At 50.7% G+C, this 18,747-nt stretch overlaps 1 protein-coding gene across 1 annotated transcript; it reads left to right on the top strand.

Moving 5' to 3' along the window:
- LOC122384511 (protein cueball-like) lies at positions 1-18,532 on the top strand. The gene is made up of 6 exons (XM_043372022.1): positions 1-362; positions 6,679-6,897; positions 7,282-7,474; positions 11,214-11,909; positions 15,094-15,391; positions 15,601-18,532. The coding sequence occupies exons 1-6, from the start codon at positions 287-289 to the stop codon at positions 15,697-15,699; spliced, it is 1,581 nt and encodes a 526-aa protein (XP_043227957.1). The 5' UTR covers positions 1-286; the 3' UTR covers positions 15,700-18,532.
- The last annotated feature ends 215 nt before the right edge of the window (positions 18,533-18,747 follow it).

The following is an 18,747-nucleotide window of genomic DNA, read 5'->3' as shown; positions in this document are numbered from 1 at the left end:
CTACTAGACTTCGACACCCCCTGGGGGACGACATGGGCCTGGGGGCTGGGGCATTTTCTCTCTGGCAGTGGATCGGTTCGGACGTCAATACTCTCTGCCGGTTCCAATTTTGTGAGGTTGTGGCACGGTGGTGTCAGGTGTTGTCGTGGGGTGGCTGTCTCAACCTGCCACCCTTGACCTGCGGTCTGATCTTGCCTCTTCATCAGCCGAGTCCAGCGTCATCTTGGACCGACGCGACCGACAGGCGACGATTTGGATTGTAAAGACCATACATCAAATTCTTGCCATGTTTTCTACTGGAACATGGCATAGACTTGTATTACTTGTACTTTTTTCTCTCTTCAAAGTTGGACGATTTGAAGGTAAGTCAATGGGGTTCCCCAATCCCCAATCAGAATCCAGTACAAGTAACTTTCTCAGTTCAAAGTGGAAGGTGGTTCTGGGCCTGAACTATTCTGCTAGAATCATTTAAAGCCATGCTGTTACACTACATTCACCAAGCCAGCCATCTGCATTGGTTGTGTTACTCTTAGCCCCGTCAGCAACCTGGGCCTGCATCACCAGCATGATTTGGTAGCTACCAATACCAATACCCTGACCCATGATTTCATGTGCTTGAAAACAAAGATCTCAACCAACACAGCAGCTTCACTCATGAGCACAATTAGTATACCTTGACCTGTATATAGAGTACCCAAGCCAATTCACAGATTTGGTTTGGAGACACATTGACATGAGAGTACCAGAATAATCCTGTTTAGTGATAGCCACAATGTTTGGATTTTTATTTTTGCTTTTCAAATGCATTGCCTAATCTTTATCCTGGTGAGGCCAAGGCTGGGGGATGGGGTGTTGGCCATATTCACCAGGTTTTTGTGTTTGTAGGAAAATCACACAAACTTGGTATAGCTTATCATGCATCAATTTTGCATAATGTCTAAAATAAATATCCCAGGTCATCTAAGGTCAGGTCACCAGGTCAAGTAGCTTTAGGTACTTTAAAAATATTTGTGATCCTGTCATTCATACAGCTTATCACCTTAGAAGTTTGAAACTTGATGATTGATATATTGCATGATGGTATCAGTAGGTACCTACTAAAAATATCAATATGTGTATCTCAGATTTCCAAATCTGTGACCTGTGCCAGGTCAGAGTTGTGACCTCACTGACATCAGGCAATGGGTGTAAAAGCACAAATCACAAATGCCTCCTTAATTGAAGAAACACATCAAGATATTGTCAGAAATGTGACAACTCTACCCTCATGCAATGTACAGGTAACAGGATGCAGCTGATGGCCAGCAGTCACTGTAAAAGGTCATGTTGGGTCATAGAAGGTCACCAACAGTTTTTCAAGAAAAAACTTTTGGTTGAGACATGGTAGAGCAAAGCATCTGAGAGGTGTTGAGATCAAGAGTACAAATTGATTGATATAACCATGACCTTTTTGGTCAAGTCCTGGCCTTGACCTTAGGTCAACTTTTCAAATGGGCTTTTCGGTCAAATTATAGTTAATTCGACGTGGCTGGACGAGGGGAGCACGATGGAAGTAAGACCAATATCGTAAAGTGATTGGTGCCGAAGTTATTTCGGAAAACTGTATGGTAAAAACCGTCTATTTTAGCGTCTTTAGTACTTAGTGGGCCAAACCGTTGACTTGAGATCAAATTGGGGACATGTCAGCGAGAGAGCTTTAACAGAGCCATTGAATGCACGTTTCCGCGATGTTGTAGCTCTTTTGGTTCAGAAGTTATGCGCGGCCTTGTGAAGCATTGTCAAAATCGGGAAAATATTACGGAAAAATTGCCCCTATTACCTTTAGAGACTTCGCTGTTCAACTGAGCGTAAAATGACATCATACCTCTGAAATAACTGATAGGAACGCTGCTCATTGCGTTTTGCGTCTTTCTAGCTTTCTGAGGTTGTGAGGTAATTGGTGTGACCCTTCCCCTCCCCCTTACCCACACACAAATGGCCGGAAGTTGGCTGAGGCTTGCTCGAAACCGCACCTAGGCGCGGGTAAATGGGCCTTTTTCCGTTCAAAATTTTATAACGATACCAGTGTAAAAATGACTATAAAAATGACTACTATTCTGCCTGCATTCACACCTCTTTCAGTGCCAGAGGCGTATCATTTTTTGGAGACTCGGTCACCCTGGGCCAGAGTAAAATTGTACAGGCTCGGTCTACTGGTCCATCCTCTGTTACCGATAAACGAGGAGCTTATGATGGAGGTTAATATGTTACTTCATATGTTAGAGAAAATGATGCAACCAGTGCACAGTCTTGCCGAATACCAGATTAGCGCGAATTTAATCAAAAACCCGACTTTCGATAAACTGTTATTTATACCTATCAATGGGTAGGAAATTGTCCGAAGTTATCGGATAGAACCTTATTTTTAAGCCACTTTATCATTTGAGGACTTATATCCCTGCCGAAAGTAGACCCACGCTCCGGTTCCTGAAATCGGGCTATGGTACTGAGAAATATGTCCAGTTTTCAATGTAAATTTTACGGAAGCTTCGAGAAGATATATGAGAAAATAGCATATCACCGGATAGCACAATTCATGATGAAGCTGTTTCTGCTATCATGGTAGCTTTTCAATGAATGGTTTCTGAGTTTAATGAGTTAGAACAGGAGCCCTGCATGTGTATCGTTCTCACAATAGTATTTCATAAAGAAGTTGGAAAATGTCAAAATGGATAAAAATGGATATGACGAATAGGGCATGGCTGAACTCTACGCACATTTCTGAACATAAGCGAGCAAGTTTCAGCTGCCACTTTTTGCCTATTTGCCGTCAATTCAGCTTTGAACATGTCTAGTCGGCCGCCCGGCGTGACCTGACCAAGGTGGGGGGCGGCGCGGCCGAACAGGCTCCAGCCTAATAAACTATCTCAAGCACACGGAATCGTGATTTCATGCACTCCTTGCAAGGTTCGATGCTTCACTTTTGCATTATTGGCCTTACGTGACGTCATTTATGACGTCACTAGGATAATAAGAGTTTTTCGTCAATAACTCCTGATCAAATTGAGCTAGCGAGTCGGGAAAGCCACCAATGGACTCAGGAAGACCTGCCGAATCGAATGATATGCAACATGACCTCCTTCGACCAACTTCGTGATCTGGGGGGCTCTAACTTGACCTTGACCCGAGGTCAACACCTTAAGTTGACTTCAGCCGAACAAAAAGTATACCATTCGACGCACCTGAGCGAGGCGAACACGATGATGCCAAAATTGCGGACTCTGCGGCATTTTTTCGCGAAGTTATTAATAAAAAACGAATCCGTGCCTTGGGCCACTTGACCTGAACTCAGAGGTCACAGGTTAACCTGAGACCTTAAAATCGGATACCAGTTGCTGCGTCTCGTAACGGCACACACGCTCGTTTTTTCCGCGAGGCTCTAGCTTCATCAAGGGCCAAACAGCGACGGGGGTCGTACCCCCCCCCCTTCGGCCGGCGAAGGGGGGGTATTTTGAAAACCAATAGGTCCGGTGAGGGGTAAACGTCAGTTTTGGAACCAGAGAACCATTTTCAGTGGATCCGAGCGGCGCTGGGATTAAATTCGCGCTAAACTGGTCTTCGGCCACACTGTGCAGTGGCAACAACACTGAGGCCATTTATGCAACAATTGTTATATAAGCGGCTGCCTTGCGGACCGCCGCGCACCTGTTTAGAATAGAAGATTTACCCAGCTCCTGGTTTATTATGTAACCGTTTGCAGAGAATGGACACTCTTCATGACTACCGACCGGTCGGAGAATGCCGCCTCGAGTGTCGTCCTGAGCCATAGCGGCCTGCATGAGGTCTCTGGGTCCGCAAAGGACGTCTGTGTCAGTGTCTGTGGTTACGCGCCGATCCTCCCGTGAATGGCTCTGGAGTCGGAACAACGTGTGATGAAAACAAATGCCCAGCTTAGTCTGAACAGTTTGTTTTAGTTATGTGATGCAATGTTACGTGAGTTCGTGCACCTTGCGATCCGACTGACGCTGTTCCAAGTAGCTCTCGATCACGAATGCCGTTGCGGCTGTTCTGTTACGGAGGAAGACATTGAGTCAGTAGCGATACACATTGCAATAGGCGATGTCATATTATATTTGAAGTGTTCAGCAAGCTTACGGAGGATTCTATTGTGCGTCTTCTAATTGATTTGATGCCCTTGTTTTCCCGTTTTATGTCGCACCTTTTGGCTTTTGCAATAAGAAAAGTTGCTACTTAATATCGCTCAGCCCCCCCCTCCCCCCCAATGAAATGGCTTAAATTTGATGTCCATCGTTGATCCATATCGTCCAACATTGTGTTGGGGCCAAGAACCTAAGTCACCAAATCAGAATTAAGCGCCTTGCAAAATGTCATGCTGGTCACGAGAAGCTCTACTCTCAATAGCATTCCCATCCTGATTCTTTCGAGAACTCTGACTCGGATGAGCTAACCATCTCTGAGTAGCAATTAGCAGCCGTTTCTCGAAGCAGACCGTTCCACTCCTCCCTGCGGTCATTGGGTGTTGCAGGGGGCCGCCTCCCTCCCTCCCATCCCTCCCGGTAATACAATCGGCCCCTGCGGCCGTGCGGCGGATCCTGCGGTCATGGTTCCGCTGAGCTGTGGGCAGCGCCGTCCTCCGAACGGCCGGTGTCGGCTGGCCCAGCGTTGCATCATGCTGTCCTGTGCCGCCGCCGCCGAGGGGGGTGGTTTATTTTGACGAGCCGCCCCTGGGTCTGCCACCCTGATCCCAGACTCAACGGACGGTCAGAACGATAACAGAGAGAGTAGAGTGCTCATTCAATAGTATTTGAATGGAGAGGCTAGTTTTCTGTCTTTATTTTGGCCAAGTTAGGTTTTCATTTTTTCAGACTATTGTTGTCATGCGTTAGTCGCTGAGCGCTGAATAGTGAAGTGAGCACTTGCGGTGACGTGCTAAGAGTGCCTCCCCTACCTACGTGCCTGTACCAACGTTAGGGATGGCACCAGAATCTTAAACCTTCTTTTTGTAAAGCCTTTGACATTGGTTGTTTATGTGTTTGTTTGTCAAACTGTAGGGACAGAGAGGTTTTGTCAGGGCCGTGCCGGTTAGTGCCGCGTCGTCCGTCGCGGCTCGTAGCTTAGATAGAAATCAAACGACGCGTCTTGCCTAGATAAAGCGACAGAGACTGAGGACATCGCGACGTGCATACGCTCCCGACTTCGACAAACATCGTAAATATCGATGAACCTGTTTGTGTATGTGTTTGTACTTTGCAAGCAATGTCTTCGGGGCTCACGTAAACCTTAGTGACAACGGTTACCCGTCCGCTGCCTTCTCAGTTGCTCGTTCGTAAATAACTTCTGGTTTTTGTTTCAAAGCAACGCTGGCTCTCGAGCTGCTGGTAGACAGTGAGTGCATCAACCCTCGGCCGGTTGGGCTGCACAGTAGGGGTGTCTCGGGTGGCTCGGCGGGTGAATTGATTTATGGTTAGCCGACCTCGCTGCTCCGTTCTCATGCAGATGTAGAAGGCTCCTCGTGACCGACCATGTCTCCATGGAGCTGGTGGTCGGCGGTAGTGACTGCTCTGGGAGCTCTGGCACATGGCGATAGCATTTTTTTTTTTTTTTTTTACTGCAGAATGGATCGTAAGGTGTTAAATTTGTCCCAAAGTGGGAGTTCGGATGGTGATTGTTCGGCAAGGGATGTTGTATAGGTGGTGTAGGCTCTCTGGTCAAGTGTAAAAATATTTGAACATCAGTTGTTACATAATATTTTCAAACGTGCATACGGCTTGTGTTGTGACTTGTTAGTTACGTATACGACGAATGTATGGGTTGATAACTGGCTGTCATATTGATCGGACTCACGGCTATGCTTATTGTTAGCACTTGATCGACCGTAATGGAGGTGACATATGCATCGCTATATACACCTCCTATATATATGTATTATTGCAGTGAGATCTGCTGCCGTAATTTCTCGTCCCATCCTGGCACCATTCCTCGCCTGCAGGGACCATGGGTCCGTTCTGACACCGCCCCCATCTCGTCGGAGATATCGAGAGCCAGAATTGGCCTCTATCCAGGGCCCCAGACGACGGGCGGCGAGCCAGACTGCCGACGCACCTGACGCAGCATCGGCGCGTGCTGGTGACGTCACGTCACGTGATCATCCCGTGGGCGGAGCTAGAGCTGGCGGGCATTGTCAGGGTCATGAGTCCGAGGTCATTCGGTACAGTTTGTTAGCGATTTAACACGAGACAAGCCATGCGCTCAACAACGGGGTCGCGTTTCACCACAGTGTTTTTGCTTTTTCTTATATCGGCTTACGACGTTGTTGACAAATGCCCTGTCGTTTTGTTTATCTATTGACAATAAATCACATGAACCTTAAAAGCCTCAATAAGCGTCACGTGTCTCTTCAGATTTCCAATCTGATTCAGCAATTGGCTTTCACCTTGGCGTGTGTAACCGTTGGGCAGAGAATGAAGACTGGAGATGCGTGCTTGCTGTTGACTTTTCAGGTCGGGCGCATCCATACTCAAATAGGCTAGAGGCCAACAATGTGTGTCTTCGGTCTGTCGGTCTGTTGAACTTCTGTCTGTCTGTTTATTGGCTGTGCGTAGACATGTATGTGCTCCTGTCTCCTTACCCTCCCCCAGACGCGGTATTGTGCAGTTCGTGACCTCCCCCCGCCCACAGACCTGGTGATCGCTCAGGGGGGCCGTCTGAGCGTGATCAGTCTCTGCTCGTCCCGGGAGCTGCGACTGGACACCTCCGACATCAGCGATGTCTCGGCCATGACGTACGACTCCGCCACGGGTCGGCTGTTGCTCAGTGGTGACGGCTCCGACGGCTCGCACCGTCTCTGGACGCTACAGATGTCCGACGGCGCCCGCGCCCGGCCCGTCAACTTTGCCGGTGAGCGGTGGAGCGCGTCTCGGTCCTCGAATGAATCTGTTCTTATCTGTTTTTAAATTGGGGTTTATGGATGTGTCGATCACGAAGCTGTTTCATGTTTGTGATTTACATCCATATATCCCGCTGATTTTTTTTTTCGCTGCATGCAAACTTTACATCATCAGCATATAAAACATGTAATCGAAAGACGCTGCTACCGCATTGACCATTCTCTTCTCAGATGCCGCTCTAAAGTAACATGTCGTATATCAATCTTGTGGCGAGACCTGTGCTCCAGTCATCCTCTCGACACCCTATGGTTACAAAGTTACCCTGCTTTTGACGCTCTTCTAATACTCAGCAGTCAGCAAGCAGACTTCTGACCGACTCTCCCGTCCCCGCCAGGCGCGCCGCCTGGCCGTCTCGAGGGTATGGTGGTCTCCGCCGACCACTCAGCCGTCTACGCCGCCGACGCCACCAACGGCACCATCGTGCACGTGCCGCTGGAGCACGTGCTGCGCCGCACGGCAGCCGCGTCGGTGCTGCACCTCCTGCCCGACGATCGGCCGCGCGGGCTGGCCGTCGACGAGACCCACGGGTAGGTGTTTGGTCACTTCTAAGGGCTCCGGGGATCCCAAGTCTGCTTACGTTCGTGTTTTATGTCAATGATATTTATGTGGTAAACAGCCGACTATGGGTGCCCAATAGTTGCGTGGATGCTTCAACCGGCGACTTTGGGTGGGTTTCCGGGCTGGGCCTGTCGATTGGTGGGAGCAAGATATTCAGTCTGTCTCTGGTAGCTTTAGCATTCATCACGAAATGCGACCATCGGTTCCACTAATTCGTTAATTATTATTCTGGAATGCCATTGGCGACTGTCGTGTAGTTATTAGGGTCGAGTGTCGTTCACACCCCGTCGTCCTCATTAGTGACGACAATGTAACCGGTTTTTGATAAAACTCGTCGGTTCCGTTGCTCGCCCACAGTTTGTATTTCGACACCTTTGCCAAGGCGCGACTCCGCCTCAAAACCACTCCAAACACCTGTCTGGTTATTTGCTCACGACCACTTAGCTGTTGACGCTCGTGCGATACCGTTCCCTGCGCACCTCCGACCGGCTTGGGCTGTGTGTTCCGCCCCGGCCGGTGGTTGCGCGTGGCTGACGCAATGGTCGCTGTGCGTTCACTTGGGCTCGTCTGGCTGACTGGGGAGTCGTGTTTGTGGGCCGGGTCAAGAGCACGGCGGCTCTGAGGCAACGGACGCCGCTACGAGCGATGATCGATAAGCTAGAGATGGAACCTGCGGCGGCTTGGGGGCGGAAGATGGAAAGCCGCTCAGAGGTGAACTGTTTGGTTGATGTGGTGCTCGCGGCTGTTTTTGTTATTGTTTGTAAAAACTTCATTTTCGGTCACCGGTACAACCTGTTTTCAATTAGATGAACGTTATTCTCTATCACTGAAGTGAATCTTTTATCGATGAGAGAATAATTCATCTTCTTATTAGGTATGAATATAAATTAGGAAAATATGGACTACTACTGCTTCGTTACACACATGTCTACATCTTGATTCTTGATGTATCTGAGTCACGTTTAAAAATTAGCATGCCATTACGAAAACATGTTTCTATTTTTAGTTCCATGTTCCATTATTCAGCAGCGTCCCTGGCTGGCCTTTTTTCTCCGCGCGCCCCGGCTGGCCGCGCTAATGGAGCGTTATCAGACGGTGCCGCTGGCAGTGAGTGCCGGGCTCACGTGACGGCCGGTGTGAGAGCGGTGTGCGGACCGGACCGGACCCCGCCGGCGGCGGTGGGTGGTCCCGGCGGCGAGCTCACGGCCGGCGACACGCCAGCCGGTGCTACCGTCAGCGGTGGCAGGAGGAATGGGTCAGTCAACGGCCGGGCTGACCCGACCTGCCGCTGTAACAGCGTGGAACTGCGGGCACGTGGATCAGACGCTCTCGAAACGATAAGCAGTCTGGCAAAGGATAAACTTACGCAATCTGCCGAATGGATTTGTCTAGAGCGATAGTTTGAGAATTGAACTACCTTTGTCAACGTTAGGTACATTGCTATTGAGTTTGTAATGTGACGATTATTTCATAAATATGCAAGATATTACAACAAAAATTACCCGACGTTTCGTTTATTATAACTTTTTCAAGGGTAATGAAAAGACACACATTTATCTACGAGAACTTGGGATGTGTAACAGCGCGGGCAATTCTTCGTAGTAACACTTCCTGTCTGCAAACAGGTCACAAAGAAACAATTCACAAATCATAATCTCTCCTGACTAAAGATGCGGCCACAGAAGCAAGCCTAAAAAATCCATTTGAAATATTCAAAGTTTGACCAGTAGCGATAAATGCCGCCTCTACAACTTTTCGCTGAACTTTGGAAAAATTCCTGTCGACACTTGTAGCCCCTGTCCAGTTAGGCAGATGCCCTTCTTCCTCTGCGTGAACAACAAAGGCGTTCGAAACTCTATGATTGCGCATGTCTCCCTTGTGCTCGCGAACCCTCGTTTTTAGACCCCTTCCCGTTTCCCCGTAGTACTGCCCGCGCTGTTACACATCCCATGTTCTCGTAGATAAATGTGTGTCTTTTCATTACCCTTGAAAAAGTTATAATAAACGAAACGTCGGGTAATTTTTGTTGTAATATCTTGCATATTTATGAAATACATTGCTATTATTACGTCAGTGTTGACGGAATGATAAACCCCTCCGTCGTCTTGGCTGCCTAGTTGCTTTATAAATTCCCTGGCATTTGTTATTGAGCATGTGAGCTGATTCTGTGCAGGACACTAAAGAGTCCCATTATGTATTTTAGCCACTCTAGTGAAAGCATACGATAACTCCAACCGGATGGAGATGCAAACTTAGTTTTGAAAACTTTTTGCAACAGTTTTCGTGCTCGTGAAACATTCACTCATCACAAACGTCTGTATTTGTCCCGTACCGTCAATTCCTTTTATCATTTTATCCTTTCCTTTCCCCCAATATGTGTGCACCAACGCTTCAAGCTTGTCAATCGGCTTAGATTCGACTACCACAGCGTATCAGGCATCACATCTGCACTTGTGCGCAAGCAGCGGGTGGGTGGATGCGATTCGGCTGGCCAATTTCTGCCACCGTTCCCAGCTGTCGCTGACACGTGTGCTGTATGATGAAAGGGCTGTCAGAGTCACTCGCCTCTCAGGTGGAGACCTCGGTGGCCGGTGCCATGTGGCAAATTCATCCATGAAGGTCACATGTGTTAGTGCATACGCCATAAGTCATGTGGAGGTCAATAATATTTGTACGCAGTAATCCTGTTTCCCAGCGTTGTTTGTGATGCAATGGCAATGGCCGAGCATTATTACCGCTAAAACTTATGGATTATCCGGCCAAAACCTTGCGTTGCCAAAATAGACTCCGGTTTGTCCCAGGTTTACAAAATATATCCAACTTTGTTCTAGGATCTAGGTGCTTTTCTGTCGTATTTTGTTGTTTTCCAACCGCCTTCGTTCTTCATCCGCATGGAATCGAAGCTGGCGCCAGACCGCAGTTACAGAACTGGCGCCGACCGCTGGCAGATGTCCGCTGAAATTTTGTCGTTTCGGCAGCTGATTCGACGTCCACGAAAGCGTAATGCCGCCTACAGAAGTTCGCTTTTGCGGAATGCCGCCCGCCGAATGGCCTAGTGTGCGGCCGCCTTTAGGGTATTAACCATATCCGGACGTGGAAGGCGTCTGCGGTTTGCGGGCCGGCAGCGATAGGCAGCAGAACGGCTGTGGATTTGTGTGCTGTGTTTTCCGTGCCGTCTTTGGAGACCGAGTCTTCCGTGTGGTTCATGTGGTTAAGAGTACACGGCGTTATCAGTTGTGGTGCATGTATTTCTCCCGCGAGGCGTTTCAATGTTTGACATTCAAACTTTGAACTGAATGCGATGTTTAGTTGTAAGACTCCCGCTCGACTGGCATCCCGTTTACCCTGCATTTTGCTCCGCTTCGTGCGAGGCATCTCTTCTTCTGCATTCTGACAACATTCTTGGTCATTTTCCGTTCCTCATTATTTCGACGTTGTCGCCCAGCTCATTGGCCTACCCTTGAAAACCCGCTGATGGATGATGTAATTATTTTCATTTCACCTGTCGTCTTGATTGGTCTCACCGTCTATTCTGGGCGCTGATGACCACTGTAGTCCGGTCGCTCAAAAACCCCAATTCATCATCATCACCGTCTATTTAGCCCACAGTTATAACTGCTCGTCTCCTTGTCTGTTCAGTCACAGTTCAAATAGCTCATCTCTCGTCTGTTCAGCCCACAGTTCTAACGCGCTCCCCATCTCCTGCAGGCTGCTGTTCTGGACCAACTGGAGGTTCGGCCGCCAGTCGGTGGAGCGCTCCGGACTGGACGGCTCCCAACGATCGCGCGTGGTCGACTCGGACCTCTACCTGCCCGGCGGCGTGGCTGCCGACCCCTCCTCCACCTCCGTCTACTTCAGCGACTCGGGAGCCGACGGCCGCCTGCACGTGGAGCGTGTCTCGGAGGACGGCTCGGCTCGACACGCGCTGTACCGCGGCCGCCACCCCCAGGCGAGCGGTCTGCAGCTGGCGGCCGGCAGTCTCTACTGGTCTGACACGGCCGGCGTGTGGCGCCTGCCTCTGACCACCGACGGAGCGGGCGTTGCCGGGTCGGCCGAGCTGGTGGCCCCCCTCCCCGGCCGGCCCAGTGCTGTACTCGTTCTGCGCGAGGACGAACAGTGCGCCAGCTATACCTCCATCGTGCCGACGGCGGTGCCGGCCACGGCTGTGTCTGGCGCGCCGGCTGACTCCTGTGAGGATTACTGCGTGGTGGGACGGTGTCGATGGGACGAGCTGCGCGGCCGATCATGCCGCTGCCCGCCCGGGTTTGCTGGGGATCGTTGTGAGCAGGACCAATGCCACAACTACTGCCTGGGTGGTGGGACGTGTCATCGGGATGTTGGAGGAAGAGTGCTCTGCTCCTGCCCGCCCGGCGCCAGCGGGGACCGGTGTCAGCATCAGGCCAGGTGAGTGCTGAGGCAGCGCCGCGCCGGGACGTGGGGTGTGGGGAGAGGAGGGGCGTGACTGAGTGGAGGCCGGCGCAGCGCATGCTTATCATAACCCGCGCCCAGCTGGGGGTCCTGGATTTCCACGCCCTGCTGGGGGGGGGGGGGGGTTTGAACACCCCCCCTTGTAACTCGGCTCCTGGGCCACGTAGCGATACGCGGAAGGCGGCGTTCGAAAGAGCGTAAAAAATAATGACGAAATCACTTCGGTCAATTTTTTGCTCAGGTCAAAGGTCAGGTCACCAGAGGTCATTGAAGGCAAAATTTCGCCGATTTCCAGGTCGAATGTCGAAAATTTCCAAGAAGCCAACGCATAACTCGGGAACCAATAGAGCTACAGCGCCGCGGAAAAGCGCATTCGATAGCCCTATTAACGCCCTTTCTGAGTAATTCTCTCAGATTTGAACTACCGTCAACGGTTTTGCCTGCAGGGGGCAAAAACTGCAAAAATAGCCGATTTTTTCGCAAACAGTTTTTTCTGCAATAACTTTTGACCCAAGCCTTGTACGAGCTTACTTTTACCAGCATCGTGTTCCTCTCGTCAAGACGCATCGAATGAACTATAACTTGACCTTGAAAGGTCAACTTGAAAATTTGACCTCAGGTCAAGGTCATGACCTGACCGGAAAGGGTTATGTTGCACATCAGTCGATCCGTATCGTCTAGCTGAACACATCTAAGGCGTTTTCATCGCTTTAGCATGCCTCTATCAAAAGTTATTTGCGAAAAACTGTTAGATACCATTCGTGACCTAAGATGACCCCAGGGCATAAACAAGGGTCACGGACACTATTTTCATGTTCAGTGTGTCTAAACCACTTGTAATTCGGTGTTTGGGAGTGTTTATAATGTCTTTCGTCCAAAAGAGGCGCATTTCAATTTTCTCCCATTGACTTATAATGGGGAGGTCGCAAAATTGACCTGACCTTAGGTCATCGATATCAAAATTCTGAGATATACATTTTGTACATGCTATTGCTCTTAGCAATCGCTGAAAGTTTCAAAGCGATCGGTCACTCGGTGTAGCTATGACAGACATTGAAACTTTTTATGAGGTGAGGTCACTTCAAGTGACCTGGTGACCTGACCTTGAATGACCTTGGTCTGAAATTTTCACAACATGTGTAGAATTGATGTATGATAAGGTGTACCAAAAACGGCGGCGCTCCGCGCCGCCGTTTTTGAGATATTCGCGAAAAACCACAAGGGGGGGGGGTGTTCAAACACCCCCCCCCCCAGCAGGGCGCGGGATAATGAGGGGATGGAGATTTGAGAGGAGGGGACTGCGAAAAACATGTTCTAGCTTCCTGTACTGCTTCAGGACACCAGTCTTCACATTATTATTATCGATTTTCTCGTACCGTACAAACACAGCTCCCAATGTAAATATCGCATTTAGCAACTTTGCGCAGTCAAAGTTTTGCCCCGGTGTCTCCTTCACAATGAAATCCTGTACGCCCATTGTCATCCTTCCGTAACACGACCCCAAAACCGGTCGCCCTAAGTGTCCGTTTGATCCGGCAACCCGTTCCCGGTTTCTGATGCAACAGTCGGGCCGGTTATTTCCACTCGGGGCGGTCGATGGCCCGCCGGACCCGCCCCAAATCACCTGGCAAGAGCGGGCGAGGGTGGCTCATTCACACATCGCTGTGTGGGTTCTGTAGTATTCTGTCTGCAACTTCGGCCGTGGTGGTGAACTGCTGTGTGGGAAGGCGTTTCGTCTCACCACGACAGATGTTGGACATTCCATGGAGACCGTGAATGCAGTCAGCTGAGAAATAACGCACGTGACTGGTGGACCCCGTCACCTCTCGCCCTATCCGCCCTCGGCGCTGTCACCGGTCTGACACTGTTGGCGGCCGGCCAGCCGCGAAGGCCGCAGACTTCAGAGGTGGCTCGGTGTGCTGGGTCAGATGGGGCTGCGCGGACAGTCGACCCCTGATGTCTGTCCTGGGTCGGGTCACCGATGGTGGGCGACTTATCAGACGGCTCATCGCATGCCGGATAAGATGTCTCGTAACTCTGATGTTCCTTCATGGATAATCGGAATATGGTATGCGGAAGCCAGTGTAGCAATCCTTGTATCCAGGGTAGCAGACTGCGGAATTGTCCTTGGTAGAAATAATTACCAACGGTGGTTGTCACTGGTTAGTTTCATAATCAGCTTTGGCTGAACTGGGCTGGGCCCTGTGTTTCGTGGCATTGTTTGTCGTGCTCGAAACAAGCTGCAGTCGCCACTCGCCAGCCTGTCGATTAAGCACATTCCTAATTTATATTCCACCCGCGGTATGGCATGCGGCCATGTCATGCAAAGTGATTACAGTCCGAGCTGATTGTTTGTCTTTGTCATGTCACATTTCATGACTTGTCTGATCTGGCTTTCCATTATCTCTGCCGTTATGCAACTTGGGTTGTCGTCCGTGCATGTTGATGCGCCCAGCAGACAGCCGCAGGCAACGGTATTCGATTACCCATCGCGTTTCTTCGGCCATTGCATAAGCCCTCAAAACTTGCTAGTTGCAATGTGCAGGCAACGGTCACGCCTTTTGAAGGCAGTGCCAATCAATGTCAACGAATAACGATACGTCTAGATAGGCATAGCTCTGTGTTGACTAGAATACGTTATTTGTTCGTTTTGTGTACTCTGCAATGAGACCCTTGTCATAGCGTTGTTTACAAAATGCTATCTTATCTTCACCACCCACCCCTACGTCTTGTCTGTCTATAGTCATTGCCTTGCCTGTCTGATCGGGCATTGAGGTAGCCGGGCACTGTGTTCAATGCACGCTATACTACGCCAGTCACGACATTAGCATATGTCGCCTCCAAAATGGCACGTACTTAAATGCGCTGTTTCTGTGGTTGACACGGTGTCGATTCGATGGTTATTGGTTAAGCTTATATGGACGCGTGTGCTGCCGTGCGTCGTAGCATATTGACGCTATAATAGAACATCGCACAGGGGCTTTGGTTTGGATGCAACGACTACTGGTAGTTCCACAATCACACTTATGTGTCCCACAGTTGGTTGGGGTGACCGCCTCACTCCCTCCGGCTCCTGATGTCAGTTCTGTATTTGACGTTCAGTTTGCGCCAACTCGTGCTGTCGTTCCTGCTGCCCTCTGACGTCCGGCTCTCTCCCCAGCGCCGCCGCCGCCGCCGCCGCCGCCGGCTGTGACCCAGCGCTGGGCATGTCCTCCACGGCGCTACGTCTGCTGGTGTGCGGCCTGCTGGTCCTGCTCGCCCTGCAGGCGGCACTGCTGGCCGTGCTGGGAATCAGGCTGCGCCGCGCCGCGCGCGCTGCTGCCCGCTCCGCCGCCTGTCCGCCGCCCCAGTCGCAGCCCAAGAAGCGGTTCGTGGCCGTGGGACGTCAGCTGCGCCCGCGCCCGTCCCCGCCCCGCAGGGATATCGAAGACTGCTGTCAGATGACGCTATGTGAAACGGTAAGGAGGATACCCGCCAAGGAGGGGTAAGGGTTCTTTCACGGAAGGCTTTATCAAATTATCGCGTATGCACTCGGCAGGATAGGCGAGCTCAAGCTTGCTCTGAAGCGCAGTTTATGTTGCGCGACGCCCTGATGTAATATGTTTTCTCTAGTTAGCAGATCTTGGCGATGCATTTAATTCTCACTCTGCCGTTTGTTCCTCCACAGCCCTGCGTCGTATCAACGGCGGCCTGCGAGCGCCAGGGTCTCGTGGACCAGAAGAGCTCCGGATGCGACAACTCACAGGCGCTGGCCGACCTCTTTTAGGGCTCGCCACACTCCGTCCGACCAGGCATCGCTCCAAAACATCATTGGTCGGGCGAAGAAGACCCGCTGAGGAAATCTCGGGATGTCGGGAGGAATTATCGGTGTGATTGTGTTACCCTTGTGTTCAACGCTCCACGCAGCTTTCAACAGAACAAATGTCAAAACGTGTGCGTGGGGTGGAAGTTGCTGCCTCTCGACAAAAAGGCGCGATTTTCCGCGCAAGATTCGGTTGTATTTAGGGGCTGGCTTGGTCTGGTTTGCTCTTCGTTTGGAGGGAGGGGGTGTATGTGTGAGGCTAAACCCGAGATCATCTCCACTTGAAGGGGATACTACGGGGTGTGAGGCGTTGGAGGGGGCTGCTCTAGTGGCAACAGTGTGCCATGTCTTTTGATGGTTCGCTCACGCGTGTTTGTGAGGTGTGTATGGTTTCCACCCATGGTGCTAGTCCTAAGCTGGGACAGTGCCCGTACAAAGCCGGGTGGCTCCTGCTTTCTCTCTTCTCTTCCCCGCCCGCCGGCGCTAGTCCTCAGATGGGACAGTGCCCGTACAAATATCGGGTGGCTTCAAGATTAAACCTCGTGGAGTAGGCTGTTGCCTCGCGGTACTTCGCGCCTTTGAGCGATGCCAATGAGCTGTGTAGCGGTGCTAGTCCTCAGATGGGACAGTGCCGTCTCCCGGGGCTCGCGCGGGTCTCGGTGTTCCTGCCCGAGACGCTCGTCCCCAGATGGGACAGTGTCCGTACAAAGTCCGGGCGTCGCGCTCCCCCAACACTGCCGGTCGGTGCTAGTCCTCAGATGGGACAGCTCCGGCGCATGGTGCGTCGCCGTTGTCTGCAGCGCTCACTCAGTGGGCGCGGTGTAGTGTGTGCTAGCCTTTAGATGAGGCAGTGCGCAGTGATATGAAGAATACCTATTGCGCGTAACTCGCGTGAGAGACTAGCCTTCCGAAAGGCAGTCTCGAAGGTGTGATAGAGGATTTTACACGTGTTTGTTTGGCACAGGAAAAGGAATGAAGCAGATGTTTCTATTGGCGTGCGGTTTTTACAGGCACTCGCCTTGTGATGGGGCAGTGCAGTGCTGTGAAGAGGTCTTGCCGGTAGCTGAGCGAATCCGACCCTCGTGGCGATCGCGGTTAAACTGGGATATTTTCTGTGCAATCGGAGGGCTTTACGCTCACTCAAAGTGGGTAGTGTGGAGCTCCGACTGCTCGCTCGCTCGTTCTCAGGTGGAACAGTGGGCGATTGGCGCGTATTTAGGAGGGCGCCGTCCGTTCGCGCGATGTTGTGCTCGCTCAGGTGACCCGCTCGTTCTCAGTTGGGACAGTGGGCCGGCGCTCGCACCGGAGGTAGCCATTGCGGGCTTCCAAAGGACCAGATCACGTCTGTTGCCGAATTGGCGGCCCAAACGGTCGTCTTGCCTCAGTTGTCTGCGTTTCTGGACGTCATTATAGAGTTTTCTTGTCCGCGATAGCCACCATCCCCTTCTTTGGTATTAGTTGCTCCCATGTCATCATTTCACCCTACCCTCTGTTTTTCGTGTCTTTGTGTATGTCTTTCAATGAGCACTTTTTCATCCTCCCTTTTGTGGCATTGTGTATATCGATGGTTTCTGATTTGTCTATTGCTCGCAGTATGGCCATTTTCATTCTCTTCTTGTGATGTTACGGATTTCTTTGGACATCCACCCACAGTATTGGCTGAGCTCATTGCTGCTTCTGTGAATCCTGCTGTCACTTTGATACCCAAACACCGCAGTCTCTCGTTCAACTGTGGTGTTTCCTTTCCCGTTGTTACTGATAGTAGCGGCAGTACGGTCCTCTACCCAAACGACCGGTGAAGACTCCATTTTTGGCAGCGGCGGTAGCAAACGGGAAACAAAACAACAGTGATCATTGGCTATTATATGAAGCGCTATTACTTTCAAAATCTTGTTGTCAACGCCACGACACTTTGGCGTAATGATTTACAATATTCGTTTTAAAGACCCGGCTCATTGTAAAGAAAAATATAGTTATTCAGACCTTCATATTTTGGTGGCGGCCCTTGGAATGTTTATTTTGGGACGCGCTTGCGGTTCCTCTGCACTATTTAGAAGGTGGCGTGGCGTTTCAAAATAGCCTTGATGGTTTTTCGATATTGTGTTGTGTATGTTGAAAGCTTATTCTGTGTAGCGATCACCATTGTTTGCGTTTGCATTCGCTCAGTACATTGTGATAGAAGTGGTCAAATGTCGGAAACCGGCACTCGAGGAAGTGGAAAACGGAGCGCCTGTGCTCCTGTGTTTTGATGAAACGCATGACGCGCAGTTTGCAGATGTTATCTTTCGGCATAGATATTCAGCGCCTTTAAAAGCGAACCTTTATGTTGCGTACCTATTTTCGTAAATGTGAACAAACAAGGCTGTTTGCTGGTTAGACGGGTAGGGTTAGTGTGAGATGTAGTGACGCGCTTGGTCTAGTCTTCCTGTAGTCGCCGTTCAGCTATCGCTCTCGGCATGCCGTTCGATTTTCAGTATCTGTAGTCGCTTGCTAATTCTCCATTCGTTTGCCCAGAACCGGTGTTCCGTCTCCGGTATCGTTGCGTGCCGCGGTGTTGACCATCCTTCGGTTCAGGTTCCGTAGGGACGGGCCACGCTCTGAGCCTCTTGGGTCCTCTGAGCGCCCGCTGGTCCCGTACTCTCCCAGCCGCTCTGGTGTTTGGAGGCGTGCGAGCCACCAATGTAACACCAGGGACGGCCGCCCGGCACCTGGTACAGGCAAACGCGCGCTTGCTCTCACCGATACCTTGACTGCTCTCTGCGCTTGTCATTATTTTCAAATACACGTTCTGTTAGCACGAAGCGCTTTATGGGTACGAATGAGGTGTTGGAATAAGGCGAAGTAGCGCTCGTTGGTGCTGAGCCAGTTAGTAGTTACCTATTACCTAACCGTTCTGAAAGGAAAGGTGTCGTGGTCATGCGCTTTCGGAAAGTGATGGGTTCGAATCCGACGATTGCCTTTGACGTTTTCGATGTTATCGGGCTTTCGGGATGAATGCGATGGTTGTTGAGG

Source organism: Amphibalanus amphitrite, unplaced genomic scaffold, assembly GCF_019059575.1.
Source record: "Amphibalanus amphitrite isolate SeventyFive unplaced genomic scaffold, NRLGWU_Aamphi_draft 000192F_arrow, whole genome shotgun sequence".
NCBI classification, from domain to species: Eukaryota; Metazoa; Arthropoda; class Thecostraca; order Balanomorpha; family Balanidae; genus Amphibalanus; species Amphibalanus amphitrite.
This window is presented reverse-complemented; position numbering and strand designations above follow the sequence as displayed.

Coding starts and splice junctions, on each gene's coding strand:
- LOC122384511 (XM_043372022.1), top strand. CDS start 287: ATGTTTTCTACTGGAACATGGCATAGACTTGTATTACTTGTACTTTTT. Junction 6,898..7,281: donor CCGGCCCGTCAACTTTGCCG/GTGAGCGGTGGA, acceptor CGTCCCCGCCAG/GCGCGCCGCCTGGCCGTCTC. Junction 15,392..15,600: donor AGATGACGCTATGTGAAACG/GTAAGGAGGATA, acceptor GTTCCTCCACAG/CCCTGCGTCGTATCAACGGC.